At 37.1% G+C, this 23,327-nt stretch overlaps 1 protein-coding gene across 11 annotated transcripts in view; it reads right to left on the reverse strand.

Annotated features, from left to right (window-relative positions):
- SHANK2 (SH3 and multiple ankyrin repeat domains 2) overlaps positions 1 to 23,327 on the reverse strand; it is a 516,022-nt gene that overhangs the window by 173,144 nt on the left and 319,551 nt on the right. For 8 of the 11 annotated variants that reach the window (XM_077820166.1, XM_077820165.1, XM_077820164.1 and 5 more), the window contains 2 exons: positions 15,974 to 16,056; positions 14,234 to 14,358 (listed from right to left, as the gene is read on the reverse strand). In XM_077820166.1, coding sequence (XP_077676292.1) covers positions 14,234 to 14,358; positions 15,974 to 16,056 — 208 coding nt within the window. Of the gene's footprint in view, positions 1 to 14,233; positions 14,359 to 15,973; positions 16,149 to 23,327 lie in introns of those variants that run through there. The other 3 variants (XM_077820173.1, XM_077820170.1, XM_077820171.1) reach the window with 1 other exon arrangement.

Below are 23,327 nucleotides of genomic sequence, written 5' to 3' on the forward strand. Positions count from 1 at the left end.
CAGGAATTAGGTCTTTAAATGCTAAGAGGAGAAGCAGCTTCTCACGTGTGATTTGAAAAAAAGAATTAGGTTCTACACTACAGTGGCAGTGTTTAAGCACTTCCATGGTCTAGTGTGGAAGCTAGAGCCTTCTGTTAACATACAACTGCTACATAAGTGCCCTTATTTAGATTGAAATGATGACAGTAGGAGAGAAGAAAGACTGCAACAAGTTTGCTGTTGGTTCTGAATCCCATATGTACAATAGCATGGAAAAGAACCTTCTCCTGTGAATTAATTTATTTATTGAGAACACATTAGAAATTAAATGCAAAAGAATCAGTAATTAAATTAAAGCAGTATTTTGTCCGCAATACTGAACTCAAAAGTAAAAAGACTCCAAAAAAAAAAAAAGATGGTTGCTCCGACAACTTGCCCCCTGCAATTCTCCCTGTATCTGTTGTATTTTCTGCCTGTATCGGTTGTATTTTCTATCCCTCTTTCTCTTAAGAGTAATATTAATTGATGTTTATCAGCACACACAAGAGATTATATAGACTGCACAATGTGCATAGCAGGAAAACCTCAATAGTGCAAATTTCCTGACCTGAGTGACCGCAGTCTTAACATTACATTAATTCTAAGATTTTTATTCATTGAACACACTAGCATATTAACAAGCACCTTTCAGTAACAGGGAACTTACTAACCAAACTAGAAAAGGAGAAATTAAAAATGTCTAGACCATGTTAATATATGTGAGTTAACTGCAAAGGTGCTTCAATATTTGGATGTTGATTTCACAGATATTTAGAAGGTGATCATATTCCTTGAAAAATAACTATTTTGAAAAAATAAATATTTTCTTGTAGTGCATGTTTTTCATATACCAAAGAACATCATTTCTAAATTCTAGACAGTCTTTAAGCTTGTAAAAAGAGATAACTAGGCATTCAGTGCTTCACTACTGGAAGGCTTAGAATCTTTACATAGCCACAAAATCAATTGCCATTTTCAGAATAAGCAACATCACTGAGAAGACAGCTTACTGAACATAAAACATACTGCCAGCTGTATCATTCCCCAAGTATGGCGACAAGAGAAAGTCTTAACATAAAATGTTACCACCACTTGGGGGAAGGAGAAGAAACAACAACCCCCAAACCATATATTACAGTTGTGCTTCATCAGGGATAGAACGTTGGCCAATGTGAGTTTTGTTCATTTACTACACCTTCGATTGATATAGCTTCACCGGCTTCCTTCCCCTACAATTCTGCAACTTTGTGGCACTACCTCTTATTTATAGCATTTGTATGTACCTCATATTTTAGAAAAAATATTGTCAAGGTTCCTCCCCCACTCTGAACTCTAGGGTACAGATGTGGGGACCTGCATGAAAAACCTCCTAAGCTTATCTTTACCAGCTTAGGTCAAAACTTCCCCAAGGTACAAAATATTCCACCCGTTGTCCTTGGACTGGCCGCTACCACCACCAAACTAATACTGGTTACTGGGGAAGAACTGTTTGGACGCGTCCTTCCCCCCAAAATACTTCCCAAAACCTTGCACCCCACCTCCTCGACAAGGTTTGGTAAAAGCCTCACCAATTTGCCTAGGTGACTACAGACCCAGACCCTTGGATCTTAAGAACAATGAACAATCCTCCCAACACTTGCACCCCCCCTTTCCTGGGAAATGTTGGATAAAAAGCCTCACCAATTTGCATAGGTGACCACAGACCCAAACCCTTGGATCTGAGAACAATGGAAAAGCATTCAGTTTTCTTACAAGAAGACTTTTAATAAAAATAGAAGTAAATAGAAATAAAGAAATCCCCCCTGTAAAATCAGGATGGTAGATATCTTACAGGGTAATTAGATTCAAAAACATAGAGAACCCCTCTAGGCAAAACCTTAAGTTACAAAAAAGATACACAGACAGAAATAGTTATTCTATTCAGCACAATTCTTTTCTCAGCCATTTAAAGAAATCATAATCTAACACATACCTAGCTAGATTACTTACTAAAAGTTCTAAGACTCCATTCCTGGTCTATCCCCAGCAGAAACCAGCATACATACAGACACACAAACCCTTTTGTTTCTCTCCCTCCTCCCAGCTTTTGAAAGTATCTTGTCTCCTCATTGGTCATTTTGGTCAGGTGCCAGCGAGGTTACCTTTAGCTTCTTAAGCCTTTACAGGTGAGAGGAGCTTTCCCCTGGCCAGGAGGGATTTCAAAGGGGTTTACCCTTCCCTTTATATTTATGACAAATATAAATTAGTGCTTTTTTTATTTCTCAACCCATAAAGCTAGGCTTCCATAGTACCATGAGACCAAAGGTACAGGACTCAAGGAAATTTTACAAAATATATTTTATAAACTTCTGAAGTTTACTTAAAATAGCTTTCCTATACATAGTAAGGTCACTATTTTAAGGTCTAGCCTCAGAACTTAACAACTTAAGCATTAAGTCATTTAAAAGAGGGGATTCATAGATTTCTAAAGTAACAAAGACTCTATTCATAGCTGTGATTTACAGTGATATATCCACATTTAAACTTCAAAGACTGACTATCCATCCTACAATTTGATTTTTGAAAGAAAATGTGACTAAAAGGCAAGAGAAATGGTTATTTATACACACAGAAATCTACAGTATAAGAAAGATCTCAAACATACAAAAGCCAATACCATAAATTGGTCAATGGATTTTGAAATTCTTGTCAAAGAAACTTATGCAGTTATACTTTGGGTTCTGTATGTATGCATGCAGGTTGGTTCTCCTAGGGCAAGGCCACTACTCCAGAAGCTGATCAAAATGTGCCTTTGGCTTGGTTGTGCTTCCTGCATATCCTTGGGAGACCACAGAAACGTTAGTGACGTTGGTGCATAGTGATTCTGTACTGGCAGCTTTGATGGTGCTTGTGACTAATTATTCCTCTGGCACGGGTACAATATTTATAGGAGGACTACATTGTAGTACCCTTATTCATAAAGAATAAATTCATAAAGAGTAACGCCTAGTGGTTTCAACTACTCTTAGAGTAAGGCAGTAATCAACTTGCATAGTATCACATCACAATCTGGCCCTTAAATTGCAAACTTTCCAGGACAGGGGCCATCTCTTAAGATATGTTAGCACAGTGCCCAACAGATCCAGGTGCTAACCTTGACTGAAGCCTTTGCATGTTATAATAATTACTGACATTCTTTCAATCCCTTCTCTTCCCCAACGAAGTACGTTTCCATATTTTATTTTATCATCAAGCAGGTATCTATGATATCTCAGGTATTTCAAGTAAATACGAGTAATGTCTGAGGTACTTTGGGACTATCCAACTCCACAATACAGCAAAGTCATGGCAGGATAAAGACATTTGCTATCGGTGACATATATAGCAATTTCCTGCATATCTTTGGGAGACCTTATTAAACTAAGTTTAAGTATCTTTGGGAGTCTGTTGCAGTAAATGCAAAATGCATTTTTGTGGGCTGAAATTTCATGCAACCTCTCTAGGGGGAGATGTGATGTGAGACCTCATATTCACAAGACTATATTGAAAATGTGTCAGACAAGAACAGGCTTTTGGGAGTAAGTCTGAAGTGGATTTTCTGGGGGAATACATAGGGAGAGGTTAATGCATATTCCCCCCACTTTCCCCAACAAGCCTTTTGAAGCTATGCCCTGAAAAGTGCATCACTACCTGCTGATTACCTGTTCCCAGAGACTAGATCAAAGGCCCCAGCTACATAAAGAAACAGATGAACTGCCCAGCCTGCACTCTGGTTCAGAATTGGAGACAGTTATGAACTTGTAACTATGAAGAAAAGCCAGCTGTGGGTTTTGAAGGTCTGACACCAACCAGAGCTTGAGGTTCAGTTCGGGTGACATTTGGTGAGCTTTTTAGCACGTGTAGGATCTTTCATTGTTTTTAAATGTTTTCTCTGTAATGCTTTCGCCCCAAGAATAAACGTGCTTGCTTAACAAAAGGTGTGCGGTAACTTGTGTCTGTGGGCAATTACACTGTTCATAGCCTCTAGAGAGAAAGCAAAGATACTGGCCTGTTTAGGCCATCTGGCTTGCTGAGAATATCAGAGTCAACAGGGAACTCTGCAGCCTGGAAAAACCCTGGTCCCAAGGTCACCAAATAGAGGTGATGGCTGGGACCCAGAAGCTTAAACTGGGTGCCCTGGTTGGACCATGGAGGAGGAATACTTGCCCTGAACCTGTGATACCAGCTTCTAGCTATCATCTGTTCTGAAGCACACTGGTTGCTTGGATGTCATTCTGGGCAATGGTTTTGTATGCCAGACAACAGCCAAATGATTTTGTCTGCCTTTCAGTTGTATTTTTAAGAGAGTTATTTGCTTAGGTTTGAATAACTGAGGTCTTGTGGGAAGTCAAGTCCTTGTTAATCTACCCATTTGCACCTGTGGTGAGGAAGCTAGTTCTTTTATTAATGTATTTTTAGGATCCAACGAAACTAGTGACTGATCTTTAGGGTCACAGTCAGTGAGCCTGAGTAGCATTCTCATCTATCACGTTACTCTGTGGGTATTCTGCTGAGAATGTGAGATGTTCATACTAGTAAATCTAGACATGCAATGTGGAGTAGTGTCATTGCCTACAGGTAAAGTGCTTTGTTTGCAGTACTCAGAGAAGGGTCTTAATCAGGTGCCGCTTTTCTGCATGGTTTCCTTGCAAATCCAGTGGACTCTGATGAACAACAGTTTCAACGTTGGGTTTCATGCAACTTCTAACACCATATAATGTTTAATAAGCTCTGAGGTGTCAGGTTTGTTAGGGAAGAAGGCAAAAGCCATCTCATTAACTGCAAAAATGCTCAGCATGGTCCGAGTCTGTTCAGGTTTGTAAAAGCTGAGATAAACAGTAGGTATTCCCAAAGGCCAACATAAGCATAATCACTCCTATTTTATTCCTACAGTCACACCAATACCGGCTTGATACCAACACCTACATGATTTAAAAGTAAGAGAGGTGTAAACCCAAAATTTTCACAGAAAGTTTCTTATGGACTGTGACCAAAGGGAGGAGGTGTAGAAATTTTTATTCCATCTAGCATCAGGAATGTTGTACTCACAAAGTGTGTTCAGAGAGAATTGTGTGACTAATTGGTAATCAGGGATTTCCTAAAACCTCCAACTGCTGGTCAAACCAGAACCCATTTCAGTTTTCTTTGAGCACAGACCTAGGAGACATTAGTGTCTGATCTATATGTTTGGGAAATTAAACTATTGCTACGAGATACTGCATACACAGAGGTTCTTGCTAGCCTTCCAGTACCAGATTACTTTTTCAGTGCAATGTACTATGCATCCAGATAAGTAAGAGGCTAATTAATTAAGATGAGCTATTATCAGCAGGAGAAAAAAACTTTTGTAGTGATAATCAAGATGGCCCATTTAGACAGTTGACAAGCAGGTGTGAGGAAACTTAATTTAGGGAAATAGATTCAATATGTGTAAAAAGAAAAGGAGTACTTGTGGCACCTTAGAGACTAACCAATTTATTTGAGCATAAGCTTTTGTGAGAAGTGAGCTGTAGCTCACGAAAGCTTATGCTCAAATAAATTGGTTAGTCTCTAAGGTGCCACAAGTACTCCTTTTCTTTTTGCGAATACAGACTAACACGGCTGCTACTCTGAAACCTGTCAATATGTGTAATGACCCAACCATTACACATTAGAAGTTATTCTTCTAATTTACCTGTTCAGGTAAGGATTACAGTACAGTAGATTGGTTTGTCCTGGTGAGCTACATACAAAGACTACACTGTCCAGCAATAGAACCCAGAATGTTCTACAATATGCACTGCCATTCTCTCAATGTTCAAATGAAGGAGATTGCCAACTTGGCTGCCTTTCTTTTTTTATGATGCAATGACAGAACTTACTGCAAAGTATTGTTTTAGGGTGGACATTAGCCAGTCAGCTTTGAGTTTTTTAGCGGAACAAAGACAATGAAAACACAGAAAATTTAACACAAGCCAGTATTAGCCGTTTGCTTTACAATTTTTTCATTTAAACTTCTTTTCTGGCTTACACACTTCCTATTTTCCAGTGTTAACCAGAGCACAAGTCAAGAAAATACTAAAGAAGATTCTATAGGAATGCATTATACATTCTATAAAATAACCCTGAATAATTCCACAGAATTCTCTTTTCTCCATTGCTTGCCTAGCCATTTGAATTTGGCTATGTAAACATCTGTGCAAACAGAGATTAACTTTACAAGAAAAAGAACAATGGATGTCCTGATAGAGGAGGGAAAAAGACTTAAGAGCACAAATTTCAGACACTCATCAAATAAGTGCAGGCCTCAGTAAACTCTAGTGGTTAGAATTCTGAATGCAGGAACTCATAACGTTTAGTAGAAAAAGAAAGACTGAATCAATCAGAATCTCTGATGCAAGGTTTATTTTAAAAATAGCCTTGGGCTACATCCCATAGACCTCCTCTTTGTCTAAATCAAAGTCTCACACAGGACACTGTAACCTGTCTTACTTTTACAGGAGCTCATTAATTAAGGATGCTTTCATACATGCTACCTTGAGTACTCTACTGTGGCTGCCACTAAATGCTTTGATGTGGCTGTTCAGTGAAACACTGATGTTTCTTTGGGGCCCTCTCATAAACTAATTTTTGCGACAAGGCAAAAGAGAAGCTGCCCCACGTGCACCCTTCATGTGAAAAAAGAGCTACGCTGTAAATATCACAGCTGTGAATGGTGCATAGAATTGGGGTGAAGGCACCTTCATTGACAACAACTTCATTTTCTCATTTTTCTGAGCAAAGACTCAAGTATAAAAATGATATAACTGCTACTGATAACAACCCCATTTTTAGAGAGACTAAAAAACTAATGCAACAGAGAAAGTCAACAATAAAAACGGAAGGATAAACAGACTGAGGCCTATAATGAGCCATTTTATGTAAATCCTTCAGCGTTTCTGAATCTACGCATTTCTTTTGGCTTTTTTGTGCAACAGGATAAAAAGTCATCTCCAACCTCATACAGGGCTGAGATTATATACACTAAATTTGGGGTAATTCTATATTAGATTTCAATCTGACAGTTAAAGATCCATTGATCTAAAAAACAACAGTGGTTTCCTATGTTATGATCACTTGTACCTAATTACATTTAAGTAGTCTATAATCCTAGCCAGTAATATTATGTACACACACACACACACACACACACACACACACACACACACACACAGGGTGCTTTAAAAAGAGAGTCTATTTCCCGAAGTTGAAAATGATTAACAAAATTGACAAGAAGGAAACATAAAACAGCATGAATGATTATTGGGAGCTGTTTCAAAATGTTCTACTAGATACTCAAACCATTTCCACTATCAAAAAAGGCTTCTTTTATTAAAAAATTATCCTGGTTAAAAATGGAAATGAAAGGAACAATAAACATTTTTTAAATTATTATATATCTCAAATGGGAAAAAGGGGAAGTTGATAGCAATCGCTATAAATTAACCATAATAAATACAAATAATTGATAAGAAAAATGCAAACAACTCTATGGCTAGCATGATTAAGGACGAAAAGAAGGGATTTATAAAAAAAAATCTAGAAATAGAATAGGTCCGTTACTAGACAGCGATGAACTAAATGTCAATAATAATGCAGAAAAACAGCAGTAGTGTTATACAGTATAAACATTTCTGTTCTGTATTTTGGAAAGAAGCTGGATGATGTAGTCACTACTCATTATCATAATAAAATACTTGCTATTCCAACAATACCTAGGCAGGATGTTAAACAGCAACAGCTAAGTTAAACATATTTAGATCTGAAGTACCAGACAACTTGCCCCCAAGAATTTTGTTTGTTTTAAAAGTTGATCAAGATGCTCTGTGAGCCACTGAGGTTGATTATTTAAGTAATCTTGGAATACTGGGGAAGTTCTGGAGGAATGGAAAGAAGCTAATATTCTGCCATTTTTTAAACTGTGTAAATGGAAGTTGCAGGTAGTTATCAATTAGTTTGATGTGACCCCAGGCAAAAATGACGGAAGGGCTGATACAGGATTCAATCAAAATATTGAAGGCTGCAGCATAATTAATGCCAGTCAACAAAGTCTTATAGAAAATAGGTCTTGTTAAACAAACTTGACATCGTTTTTTGACGAGAAAGAGTTTGGTTGATAAAAGCAACTGCATTAATATAGTTTGACTTCTCTAAGCCATTTTTCTTAGTGCCGTGTGACATGACTTTCCGAACATAAAATAAGCCTAAACAGTGTAGCGCATATTAAATGGACTAAAAACTGGCTGATAAGATTTTAAAAAACAATTGTAAACGTGGAATGATCATCATTGGAATATTTTTAGTGGTTCCTCACAGGGGTCTGCTCTTCGCCCAATGCTAATCAATATTTTTATCAATGATATGCAAGTAAAGCTGGCAGATGACACAGAAATTGTTGGAGAGATAAATTATAAGGATAGGTTAATTCCATACAATGATCTGGATCACTTAAACAACCTGTGGTTTAATACAGCAAAATGCAATGTACTTTCATAGAATGGTGGACTGTAATTTGGAGAGGACTGTTACTGAGAGGGACTGAGGGTTCATGGTGGATAGCTAACTGAACATGATCTTCCAATGCAGCATGATGGCTAAGAAAGCTAGCATGATCCTTGGTTGTATATGCAGGGGAATACAGAATAAAGGGAGTGGGGAATAAGAGTAGGGAAAAATTACTGCTACAGAATACAATATTAGAGAGACTGTTACTGGAATACTATGTCCAGTTCTCTTGTCCACACCTAAGAGGATATTGACAAAATGAAAAGGGTTTGGGGAAAAAAAAATCTAAGAATTATTTAAAGTCTAATCTCCCTTACAGGGAGATACTAAAGAAATTCTATTTATGCTAGAGAAGTGAAGAAGTGATTTGATCATGATCTGTAAGTACCTACATGGGCAAAGATCTTTTATAGTAGAAAGCTCTTTAATTTTGCAAACAAAGTCATAACAAGATCCAATGGCTGGAAGGAGACTGACAAATTCAGACTAGAAGACAGACAAAATTTTAACAAGGAAGGTAATTAACCACTGGCACAACCTACCGAGGGATGTGAAGGATTCTCTGTCACTTAGCTACCTGACTCTTATTGATTTGAATGGAAGCTTGGCACTTATTTCCCTTTGAGGATCTGGGCTCTAGTCTTTAAATTAAGATTAGAATTTTTAAGTAATGCCATAGGTCAGCCAGAAGTTTTGTGGGCTTGAAATAGGTGAAATTCTATGGCCAAATGTTATATCGAATGTCAAGGTAGATGATTGTAATGGTCCCTGCTGCTCTAAAATCTAAAACTAAATGTTATGAAGTTTTTTGGATATGAACATAGGGCCTGAACCTACAAAAAGTCACTCCAAGTCGCTTCCTCCCACACATGAATGAAATCCCCCTTAGTGCAGAGGGACAGCATAAGGCTTTCCCACCACTTACATTCTCAAAATAAGGATTAAGTGGGATTTAAGACATTGTGTGGGTCCCCTGCACAAGGGTGAATTTCAACCATATCTGTGGAAGAAAGCTAGTCATACTAGTACCTTTTCAGGATTAGGTTTGTAAACAACAGCTCTATTTAAAAAATAAAACTATTCTTAAAGTACTACCTGAATGCACACAAAATATTTAATTACTATTTTTCCTAATTTACACAAATCTGATATTCCAATGCAGATATTAAAAATGAAGCTTCACTATACTTTTCAGAATTACACTATCTAGGTTACAACAGTAAAAGCTTGCTAGTCAAATCAGTTTAATATTGCATTATTCTTGTATGCAGTTCTTATCCACCAAAGCTTAAAATGTACCATAAAGAAACAAAAGAACTTCTACTGCTAAACCTGTGACTCTAAAATCAGCTCTTTGATTATACAGCTTTTAAAATTTGATCAAAATGATTACTACTTCTCTTTGTATCTACACTCAAAAGAATGGATATTCTGATCTCAGGTAAATATTAAATGAAGCCATATACAATAAAAATAAAATGATTTGCTTCCATTTCATCCATACTTAAATCACAAATTTATACCAAATAAATCTTCAAATAACAACTGAAGAAAAAGGCAAGAATGTGTTACAGACTCTTAAGTACCAACTAGATTAAAAGGAGAAAGGATTCCTATTACGATCTCTCAGTCTAGAAACCACTGTTCCATAAATCTAATATGGATTCCCTTCTATGTATCAATTCAGAATTGTTGGTTTTTTTTCATAGTTACCCACTGAAATATTCACTTAATTTTAAATCTTTCAAACCAACCTTGAATTTTGCTTTCTTCTTTTTATAACAATAAAACATTAGATTGTTAGTTACCAACTTGGAATTCCAGTTAGAACTATAAAACAATCAATACTCCAATAATAACATTTCAATCTGCCTGAAAATGCAAGTTTTTAACATCACTTAAAGAGGAATGAATAAAATCATTTTAGTAAAATGTTCCAGACATGGTTTCATTTTTATAGTAGGTATACTTTAGTTTAATGATGACATTGCCATTACAATGATGATGCATTATTAGATATATGTCACACACATGCACATACACACACTAGTTCAAATATTAATTGTTTTGGGGAAGTTTAGTGGCCTGCACTAAAGTCAAACTAGGAAAAAAAAAAGTCAAACAGGAAGTCAAACTAGAGGACCACAATGGTTCATACTGGCCTTAAAAATCTATACTTCTATGCTAAACCTTTGCAAAGTTGGCAATGTAATTATGCCTCGTTAAACTATTTTTTAATTATACCCTAATTAAGAGTTCATGGGTTACATTTAAAAAAATATGTGAGAGGCTATACCCTAGATGTATTGATAAAGAACTATACCTTATACAAATGAAAGGATCTATTTCTATGTGAAAATGAAGTTACTCAAAGTACAATTGCCACATATTTTCCTAAAAGTTTCCAGTAGCAAAAATAAGCCTATAAATACAGTATCCGAGAATCTTTGGATTAAGTATCAGTCAGTAAAATAAGAAGCTGTTTCAAATGTAAGGGAAAATTCTTGATGTTAATTTTGCTAAAATAGGAGAGACTAACAGCCATAAAAGAGAACTATTACACAAGCCAGATATGGGAACAAGGAAATAGCTTCCTAATGGCATCAGCATGAGTGAATTACACTAGATACTATATTCTGTGTTTCTATAGCATCTTCCATCTAAGGATCTCAGAGCACTATACATTAAGAAAATTAAACCTTGAAACCCTCCTATGAAGCAGATGTGGTGTGACCTATATTTTACACAGGGGAAACAAAAGGCAGAGAGGTCAGGGTGAGGGGTCTTGGTCACCCAGCAAGTCAGTGAGAGGGTGAACAGAGAAGTACCGTGTTCTGACTCTTTCTTGCAAACATATTGATTTACAATCCTCCAGCATATACATAAAAGCAATTTTTTTCATGTTTATAAATATTTATACAATTTAATCAACGTATAAGTGCTGTAAAAATCCAATTGCTCAATATAATCATACTCATCAAGTCAGCTTGATCACTGAGAAGGTTTACTTGTGGAACTATGACTTAGCTGTAAGTGCCAAGGAAAACTATCCAGACATCATTTGGTGCCTTACTACATTAGTAATTTGCTCTATACTTATTCATTTTTTCCACTTGGGCAGGTACTACAGTGTAATAATGCATACAGATATCAAAAATGTAAGAATAATTGAAAGGACAAGTTACACAGTATTCCTCTAATTATAAAAGCCAAATGGGAAACAAATTTCCTATCTGATGGATTATCAATGCTAACAAGAGTTATGTGAAATCTAGAATACCCAAGTGCTTATTAATGTGTATATTATAACCTCCAGCTCTTGCCTGTTCTCAATCTGAAAGGTCATTCTTGCATTTTTCCTTCAATTTTATTTGTGCTGTATCAGAAGAGGACCATTTCCAGCAGTTGACAAGAACGTCTGAGGAACAGTGGGGGAGTCTGTTCCTCAGACATTCTTGTCAACTGCTGGAAATGGCCCACCTTGATCATCACTACAAAAGGTTCCCCCCCCGCCTCCGCTCTCCTGCTAGTATTAGCTCATCTTAACTGATCACTCTCCTTGCAGTGTGTATGGTAACACCCATTGTTTCATGTTCTCTGTGTATATAACTCTCCCCACAGTATTTTCCACTGAATGCATCCGATGAAGTGAGCTGTAGCTCACAAAAGCTTATGCTCAAATTGGTTAGTCTCTAAGGTGCCACAAGTACTCCTTTTCTTTTTGCGAATACAGACTAACGCGGCTGCTACTCTGAAATCTCCCTCTTCAAGGCAGTATTTAAATGCATGCTTTAAGTGCTTTACTGAACTGGGGTCTAGAAGTTGATTTAACTCATTATGAAGCTTGTTAAGAAACCAAAGTTATAGTTTTAACTATATAGTTATAACTATAGTTATAATTTTGTACAGTATTACTTATCCTACAGTTATTACACCTCTTCAAAATCTCCAAAGCAATTCTTTTAAGTCATTTTGTCAACCTGTTATCTCCTTTTTAGGAAGTTAGCCATTGTTCACGATCAATCAAAGCTGACTGTGAATAGCCCCTGTGAAAATTGACCACTTAAAGACAAAAAGAAAAGGAGTACTTGTGGCACCTTAGAGACTAACCAATTTATTTGAGCATAAGCTTTCGTGAGCTACAGCTCACTCACGAAAGCTTATGCTCAAATAAATTGGTTAGTCTCTAAGGTGCCACAAGTACTCCTTTTCTTTTTGTGAATACAGACTAACAAGGCTGTTACTCTGAAACCTGTCACTTAGAGAAAATTTAGTGCTGACACTTTTACAGATCTTCAAAAAAAAGCACTATAAAATAGCAGGTTATCCTCCAAATGCCTAGCACTACCAGAATAAAATCTTAAAAACAAACTAGCTAAAGACCCATCACACCAGTAATTCTCATTTTTAAAGTATCTTTGCATGCTTAAGCATATAAATTGATATGTACTTACTACTGTAAATTAGAAGTCAATGATCTGCTAGGTTTCATAGTAGTTACATACCTCAAGTAAATATACAGTATATAAAATGTACTTAAAGCTCAGAGGGGCATGTACATTTGTGTGTATCCTGAAAAAACTATTCAGTCTATTCTTTCATGGATACATAGGGAGTTCTTGTGCATATTTGCATGACCATGGAGTTACAAACTTAAATTGTCTTTACATTCAAGATAGACTAGAACCCTATATCTTTCATTTCATCTATGCAGAATTTGTTTTGTATTCCAACTTAAAAGTCTGACAAATACAAACGCAACTCTGAGAGGGGAAAAAAAGATAAATCAGCACAGAAACACAAAACATCAGAAGGAAAATCTGAACACTAATACATATGCATATACTGTGTGAACAGTATTGTTTTTAGTTTGTAGATTCATGTTGCAAAACATATCTGGAAACATAGCATCAACTGTGCTGACAATATAACAAGTGATGTTCTATTTGAAACAAAAGTTGTAATGGAAGCATCCTCCAAACTATCATGGCCTGTGTTACAGCAATAAATCAGTCAAAAAACCAACCAACCAACCAACCACTCAGTACTTCTTGCTACTGGTCTTTAACAATCCTCTGCTAACTGGCCATATCTACCAAATATAAAATCTGGCATGGAGGCTTTCTTGTGGATGCAATTAAAGGACATAATGTAGTTTACCTTTTGTATAAAATTAATTCAGACGTCAATAAAATCTCTTTACTGTCTAGAAATTAATTTGCATTTAGAATGTTGTCACCAATAATTTATACTGTGCTATTGAAGTCCTTTCATTTATTCCCCACTGTTACCCAACACAAGATTGCAAAAAGGGGCTTAATATAAATGCTATAAAAATTAAGTTTAGCGACCCTTCAAAATATATTTTTTTAAAGTCACAGAATGAGTAGTCTATGCAACTACCCCAAATCAGAAGTAGAATCAACCACCAGGAGTTTCTCGCATGGTATATTTTCAAACTAAAACCAAAAGCTCTACCCGAAACATTTGAATCTCTGTGTTATTACTTTCCTAAAATGATACATGAAACCAAAATACTATTGTTAATATATTAGCAGCATCCTCTGCACTACTGGTCATAAGCATAATTTACAGTTCTTCAAGGTAAGTTTTTCAAAATAAAACAATGTTTTTCCCCCATCAGAATTCACAATCAAATTCCATGTTTTCCTACCTCAATCAGGAAGTCTCCAGTTCTCAAGCCAGCTTGCCATGCTACTCCCCCTTCATCCACAGATTCCAGGTACTGCAAAGCAGGAAAGGCTGGAGTTGGGGTGAACTCTTCAATAGGTGTATCAGCTTTGAAAATAAATGTCATATTACAAATAAATAACACAGTATTTGCAAATATAATTTTACTGAAAAAAGACTATCATTATGATTTATGTAAAAACATACTAGGTGCTGAAAGTAAACTAGGCCTCTGCCGCACAAATAATCTATATACAGGCAATCCCTTGGCCTTGGTACTCTACAGTTCTCCATTTTTGAAAAGTATATTTCCTTTTATTGCCACATAAAGCAATCAAAATGTGCAATAATAGTTCAATTTTGATAGTGAATGTCAAGGCCTTTTGGAAATGTAGTATATGTTAAAATGCCCATCTCATTCTCTGAAAGAGCTGACTAACATGGTTTATGATCTATAGCTGTAAGGAAAAGTCTTATCAACATTAAATGAAAACGTAAAAATCAAGTTAAGTTATTCTTTATAATTTATATGCATCTCAAAACATGAACAGAAGAGATATCAGTTTCTATAGTAGAGAAGGCACAGCAGCCCCAGTAGCAGCCCTGTATCAGAAAAGATTTAGGATTAGTAAGGGCACTGGATCTTTTACCTGAGGAACTCAGACTCTCGTGAGAGAGAGCATGAGAGTGACTGAGAAATACTTGGGCTTCCACAGAGGGTGTAACCTCTTTTTGCTGCATAGACAACTCATGCCAGTTAATCAACAAACTGATAAAGACATTGGCTTTCCTGGGGGTCCCCACACACATGCATTTAACTAGGACGACAGAATAAATCCTTTTACTGGTATTAAAACAAAGAGATCGTATTAATAATTTTAGTGAGGGAAGATAAAAAATGGTGTTCCCAGAATGAGGGTGTGGAATATCCTTCATGACCACATGTGGGCAAGCCTTGGAGCCAGGCAGGGCAAGGGAGAACCCACAGAAAAACTGAGGGGGAGCAAGAGATGGGACATACCATCAATATATTTTTTCAAACATAAAAGGAGTAAAATTTACTGTCATTGAAGTTAAAAAGCAGAGCACTAAATGTAAGGCTTTACTCTTAAGAATCCTCTAAAAGTAGATTTTACTCTAAGAAAAAGGTTAACATTTTAACATAGGAAGAAAAGCAATTTTTAGAACACACTACAGGCCATGCAACATATGTGCAGCTTCTGAATATATAAAAAAGGATCATATTTTCATACTAAAACTGTACCAATGTCACCTTGCACAAGGTCCACACCTATTTTAAGCAAAACCCTAACCTGCCTTTTCTATTTTCTATTCACAGACAATTTTAATAGACTGACATTTGAAATACAGAAGGTAAGATTTTTTTTTTCCTCTGAAGCAAGACACCTGTAGTTTAGCTTAGATAGATAACAGAATGGCAAACATGGCAAAATGTTGCAACCGCCCTGGAAATAAAAATAAAACTAAAACTTTCTTCCTCAAGGAAAATTATAATGAGACAGCTCTGTACAAAATCCAAACTGCTCAAACAGAAACCACTAAAATCCATCTGAGTAGCACAGCATACAGCAAACACTGTTGTCTAGCAACCAAGTGCACCAAGAATAAATTCCTGTTTATTTAGAGATGTGTGTATATATATATATATATATATAAATATATTTTTACACATGCACACAGACACACACAGAAAAATACATACCTTTTGCCCCTCTGAGCACAAATCCAAATCCTTCATTGTCTTTTTTCTGCAGGACCACTGCCTTTTCTTCTATAATGCAGTCACTGTAGAGAGAATTCCGAGGATAGCGACCATTATTACATCCCTTCATCACCACTGTAGTAGCTGCTCCTCCAGTGTGCAGGTTCATCATCATCACAGCCAGTTAATCAAATAATATTGCAGTAACCAAGCATGGGGAAACAAAACAAAAAAAACAAACCAACAGCAAACAATGTGGGGGAAAGACAAAAGACAAAGCTTAATGGTAAAAGAGAACATGACAATGCAACTTAAAGGGAATGAAAAGGCAGACAGAGGAGAGAAAGAGGAAGAAATCATGCATGGTGGTTTGTGTTCTATATGAATGACTGAATGAATGTGTGATCATGTCATTTGTGGGTTAGCTAGGATTGTAAAAGAAAAGAAAGTAAGTGAGCTGAATGACAATATCATTAATAAACTCCTCAATCATGGATGTACCAGATGCATCTTCTAGTGAAGCCAAAATGAAACCAACCAGAAGAAAAATGAGGCAGCATTTTAAAATTTAAATTAGATCTGTTTTCTGTATTAGCCAGCTAAAAAGGCACAAATATAGTCAGAAAGCTATGCCTTGCATCAAAAGCCCTTTTTCAATCCTATTGAATGTTGCATGCTGCAAGAATCCCACATGATCATCTGACAACCTACAATGCTAACAACGTGCAGCTGCCTTGGCGTCATCAAGCACAAATCTCCACAGCATCAAGAATCTGCATAACTGAAATAGTAACAAGGCAAGTGCAATCATGAAAACAAATTTTTTAAAAATATTTCCTATTCCTTGCAAAACAGATAAATGCTATAAAACAGGGAGATAGTGAAAAGGACTCTGTGCAGACAGTATTCACTTAAAGAAAATGTAGCTTTAAGATTCTTTATCACATTGTCAAAGAAAAAAAGTAGACACTGGATGAAGAAAATGCAGATTTGCAAAATAAGCAAATAAAAACAGGCTTAGCTTGGACATTTTTTAAAATGTGCAAGCCTAGCTACAAAAAGATTTAAGTGGCCTGAACTTTTTTCCTCACCTTTCTTTCATCAGTACAAGGTAATTAGACTTAGGTTAATATGAAGTGAATACAAGGTAAGAAAACCAAACGATTTTAATCACAGCTATCAAATACAGATACTACTGCCCATTAAAAGCTGCATGGCACTTTTTAAACAAGGACAAGGTTAGAGGTTAAATAACTAACCACAAACAAAATGTACTACGAAACATAATGCTGCAGGGCTTAAAACTACACTACTAGTAAAGATGGAAGTAAATATGAACTAGGAGTGAATTATAATTCTCTCTGTTCCATACATGCAGATCAACTTCAAAAAGGAGATGCTTGAAGGAGACTTGAAACAGCACAATTGGCTGTTACTGCTCACCTATAGAATCCAGTCACTAAGGCTTCTTTTGCAGAGGAGAAGAAAGCATTCATTATTGCAAGAGAGTCCAACTGTTTTGGTACTATTATAAAAAGAACCCAGAGAGGGATGAACTCTGATAAAGAAAAAATGGTGGGAACTGCATGTTTAAAGCTCTGAATAGAGATGTATGATTGCATCATGACACTTAAAGGGTAGGCCTACACCAGCCGCCGGATTGGCGGGTAGCGATCGATATATCAGGGGTCGATTTATCGCGTCTAGACTAGAAGCGATAAATCGATCCCCGAGTGCTCTCCCATCGACTCCGGAACTTCAGCTCCACGAGAGGCGCAAGCGGAGTTGATGGGGGAGTGACGGCAGTCAACTCACCGCCGTGAAGACACCATGGTAAGTCAATCTAGGTACGTCAACTTCAGCTATGCTATTCTCATAGCTGAAGTTGTGTACCTTACATCGACTCCCCCGCAGTGCAAACCAGGGCTAAAATACCCAGAACTAACACCAATGGACACCTTCCAAACTCTAGCACATTCATATATTACAGACAGTTTCTTATAGCTCAGCTTCACTTTAGAGAAATCCATTTAACAAGCACTTCAGGTAGAATGATGATGAAGGTAAGTATCAGACGTGCCATTTAGAACCCACCCTCTCTCCATTTTCGATCCCACCATCAATATTCCAGTGTCAAAGCAACTAGCTGAATTTCCCCAGCAGTAATGTTCTTTGCGCTGTGGATAAGCTGTGTTGGTCCCAGGATATTAGAGATACAAGGTAGATGAAGTTAATATCTTTTATTTGACCAACTTCTATTGGTGAAAGACAAACTTCTGAGATACACTTCGGCTCTAGGAAAGGTACTCAGAGTGTCAGAGCTAAATACAAGGTGGAACAAGTTGTTTAGCATAAGTAGTTTACACGTATTCTAAAGAGACCATTCAAGGCTAAGTAGCCTGTTAATACCTCTGCAGCCAGACAGCAAAAAAGTGGGGTTAATGGGTTACAGATTGTTGTAATAACCCATATTAAAGACGCTGGATTATGGCTATTTACAATAATGTAAATCATACTGTTACATTTTAAGAATACCCAAACAACAAGAAAGCAACAAAAAGATTTGAGAAAATGAATCTGTGGCCATTCCCTCCTCTACCCTGCAGGAAGGAGGGACTTGCCTTGACCTTATGGCTGTCAACTAGTGTCTCAGAACAGAAGTTAAAAGTGGGACAGAGTAGGCATAAATTGATGTTTTCACTGCTGCAGAGCCAGGAATCCAATAGCAGGCAGAATGAGCAAGGGAAGCTATCAATAGGCAACAAGCTCATTTTTTCATCCCCTAAAACGACAAAATGTCTAAGCATAAATTGTTTCTAATATAGTTTCCTTAGTTTATTTTGTCCCAACAGGATTCTTTTATCTAATATTATGCTGGGTGTACCATGCTGGAAGCCTGTTTACAGTTTACATGGGTCTACCAGACTAAATGGTGCCCATCCCATAACTAGGTCAAATTATCATGGATCAAGCCTCCTTGGTAGCACTCCCTCAATCCTGGAGGTGGTGTGAATACTTAGCTACAGGGTATTTGTATAAGGCCTTAACTACCAATGACGAGTAAGACACACACAGGACTGGTCTCCAACAGATAAAAGGAACATTTTCCACGGTCTGTTTGAGTAGAAAATATGGCTCCACATGAGACTTATTTCAGAGTAACAGCCGTGTTAGTCTGTATTCGCAAAAAGAAAAGGAGTACTTGTGGCACCTTAGAGACTAACCAATTTATTTGAGCATGAGCTTTCGTGAGCTACAGCTCACTTCATCAGATGCATACCGTGGAAACTGCAGCAGACTTTATATATACACAGAGAATATGAAACAATACCTCCTCCCACCCCACTGTCCTGCTGGTAATAGCTTATCTAAAGTAATCATCAGGTTAGGCCATTTCCAGCACAAATCCAGGTTTTCTCACCCTCCACCCCCCTGGATTTGTGCAGGAAATGGCCTAACTTGATTATCATGCACATTGTGTAAAGAGTTGTCACTTTGGATGGGCTATCACCAGCAGGAGAGTGAATTTGTGTGGGGGGGTGGAGGGTGAGAAAACCTGGATTTGTGCTGGAAATGGCCTAACCTGATGATTACTTTAGATAAGCTATTACCAGCAGGACAGTGGGGTGGGAGGAGGTATTGTTTCATATTCTCTGTGTATATATAAAGTCTGCTGCAGTTTCCACGGTATGCATCTGATGAAGTGAGCTGTAGCTCACGAAAGCTCATGCTCAAATAAATTGGTTAGTCTCTAAGGTGCCACAAGTACTCCTTTTCTTTTTACATGAGACTTAGTGGCTATAAGGATGACTATACACCAAACTCCAGAAGGTAAAAAAATGTGAATTTAGGTTTGTCCTGTTTTGAACTGAAATTAAGGAACAGGCATTTAACAGAGGAACAGAGGATAATGTTAGTTTTTCCACTATTAGATTATGGCTGTCAGGTTAGTAGAACTAAATTGATAGGTTATTGCTGATACAGGGCATTAGTTAACTTACCACTGGACTGGTTAAACCTGACATACATTATATACAAGATGAAATGTAATTAGACCATCTGTTAGAGTGTGCCGGCCATTACTTTATATAACATTTTTTTCCCCAAATGGGCGGTTTAACCTATGCCCCTTTACTCCCCCATAACAGTTTGTCGGCCCCTGACTTTGAACTATTATTATCTGGCAGAAAGAAAAAAGGTTCCTAATTCTAAATCTGTTGGTGTGCAAACCAGACCACCACACCACTGAAGGAAAAGTTATTATATAAAACATACTCCTTTACATCTATGTAATGCCTTTTAAATCTGAACCATTTTGTGAGGTATGCAAAAATTAGGGATTCTTACAGACTGGGACACTGAGGAAGGGAGGTTAGGTGTTTTGCCCAAAGCAACAGAGAGAAATGCAAGTGGCTGCTTTGTACACATTTAATCTCTCCCAGGGCAGAGAAAAGCTAGCTTTTATCCATTCCAGAGGAGCTCTCAGCGTGGGTTCCCAGTTTCCATTCTTTTTAACGGTCCGTGTAGGCAGCTACATTTGAATTCTAATACTGCTTGAGTAATGCAAGGAATCCCAAATTGCAGCTCACTGACATGACTGAGATTTGAGGCAATTCCTACAGTATATTTTATTGCAAGATACAATGAAATTCCAGTGAAGTACAGGTTCTGCCACTGCTGGGATGGGTCAATCTGTCTTACTATTTATAGGTATCTCCTTTACTGTAACAAGCTCTGGAATGAGAGGCGGATTCTAGTAATTAAGAACGTCAAGATTAATGAAGAGACGACATTTGATTGCTTAAATTTCCCTGGCCATTGATCATCCAGCTGTGCAATTCACTGAAGCAAAATGTAGAGATAGAATAATTCGTTGAGCGGCTATTAATTATTTTCAAGTGGCAAGAGTGCATTTGGCAGTATACAGAATAAGTGGGAAGATACACAAATGGTCCCTGTCCCAAAATGCTTACAATCCAAATAGAACCAGCCTGATATTGTGTTACACTTATCATCAAACTTTTAGTAGTCTCTCTGCAGTACTTCCCATGCAGAGACCTCTGATCGTGCTGATGCTTATTTAAAAGTACATGCTGATTCTAAATTCTGGTTATTTATTTTGAAAAATAATTGTATGATAGGCATGAGAACTACAAAAGCTTGGGAAATAGCATCTCAGGTTGCAATTTATTCTTTAACCTCTCTACTGTGTAGTCTTTATATGTATACTGCCCTCATGACCTTAAGTATTGGATATGTATTAGCATTATTATTTTTATTTCTATGAAGATTGTTTTTATCATTTTGCAGAATATATGTATGGCTGTTATGTATTTTTATTTCTTCTAGTACTATTTGCTTTTGCAAGGCAATTGCCATAAACCGAATAAAATCCAGCAGAAGCAAGTTTTATTAAAATATAAAGCATGACTAAGGTTTGTCCCCCCCACCCCCAAGAAGTATCAAACACTTCACACATGGTTTCAACAGAATAAAAGTCTACTCTTGCTAAAACCATTTCAGTTTGTCATTTCTGCAAGGAAGAAAGGGGGAGACAAATTCTAACTTATATTGAACTCTTCCTTTCATATAGGATAGCAGAAATCCTTTTGGTTGTTAAGAGCAAAATTTCTTAGGTGGCATTAAGAAAATTTAACTTAAGGATCTTTAACAGTGATCAATTTTCTGTATGGACAGTAGCAAATATTACTTTTCAAGACATGATTCCACTGAAGGAAAATGTAACCTTTTATCAGGATAAAAATATTGGGACACATTCAGGAAACTGGACTGAAAACCCTCCTCAGACACGAGAATAAACATCCCTACCACCATTTACAGGAGGACTAGACAGTAAAAGAAGTTGATGGTACACTAGTTGGACTGTCGGAGAACGAAGGGATGAAGGGAAAAGACTAATTTTTTTTTAAAGCTGTCCTTTGGTCTCTGCAATGACTGTAGTTGTGGAATTCATGGATTTGCAAAATAGAAGCAAAAGGAGAATATCAGCTTTCATCTAAAAAAGTTTCTCCCCTTTTCCTTGCACAGATTAGTGATACTCTTGAAAAAAAAACAAAACCAATTAACTGTGTTCAGATTCTGCAATAGGTGATTGGGTGATGACCTAAACATTCCTCCACACACACGCAGTTTTTATGTAAAATGAGTCAATTTAAGTTTGGGGTGTCTCACAAAGAACCCTCTTGTGAATCCTCTCCAAAAAGTCTCAGGGCTTGCTTTGTGTTTACTGTGGAACCTTGACAGAGAAGAATCTATTTTATTTAAGGATGGCAAAAATTAGTTTGAAGACCCCTCCCACAAGAGCTAAGGGAAGCCTCCCTTAGCTCTTGTGGGAGGGGTCTTCAAACTAATTTTTTTATTGGGTTCATTTTCCAATAGCAACTATTTTCATTGGGTGATGAGTAAGAGTATCATCAAGAATGTAGGAGATAATCTGGCCTTGGAATTCTAAAGCTATCCCAACAAAACCAACTGTAATAACAATATATAGAAAACATGGAAAACACCGACAACTGTCTCAACTTAAGAGTGATAAATAAAGCTAGAAAGAGACTTTAATGTTAAAAGAAAGGATAACTGAGATATGTCTAAGACCAGCCATTGGGTTTGATCCTGCCAGGTGCTTGCAGAGAACCTGCAACTTCCAGTGACCTTGTAAACTGGAATAATAGAAATTGGATGAAATTTAGTAGTGCAAAGTCATTCATTTGGGGACTAAGAATTTTTGCTATCAGCTGGGATCTTACCAGTTGGAAGTGACAGAGGAGGAGAAAGACCTGGGTGTATTGGGTGGTGATCACAGGATGACTATGAGCCATCAATATGATGTGGGTGTGAAAAAGGCTAATGCAGTTCTAGGCTGCAACAGATGAGGTATTTCTAGTAGAGACAAGGAAGTGTTAGTACCATTATACAAGGCACTGGTGAGACCTCATCTGGAATATCGTGTGCAATTCTGGTCTCCCATGTTTAAAAAAAGATTAATTCAAACTGGAACAGGTACAGAGAAGGGCTACTAGGATGATACGAGGAATGGAAAAAACTTACCTTATGACACTCAAAGAGCTTGGCTTGTTTAGCCCAACCAAAAGAAGGTTGAGAGGAGATATGATTGCTCTCTAGAAATACATCAGAAGGATAAAGACTAGGGAGGGAGAGGAGTTATTTAAGTTAAGCACAAGAAAAAATGGCTATAAACTGGCCATCAACAAGTTTAGTCTCGAAATTACATTAAGGTTTCTAACCAGAGGAGTGAAGTTCCAGAACTGCCTTCCAAGGCAAGCAGCAGGGGGAAAAACACTTAACTGGCTTTCAGACTGAGCTTGGGGTCAGG

The sequence above is a fragment of the Eretmochelys imbricata genome, chromosome 6 (genome assembly GCF_965152235.1).
Source record: "Eretmochelys imbricata isolate rEreImb1 chromosome 6, rEreImb1.hap1, whole genome shotgun sequence".
NCBI lineage: Eukaryota > Metazoa > Chordata > Testudines > Cheloniidae > Eretmochelys > Eretmochelys imbricata.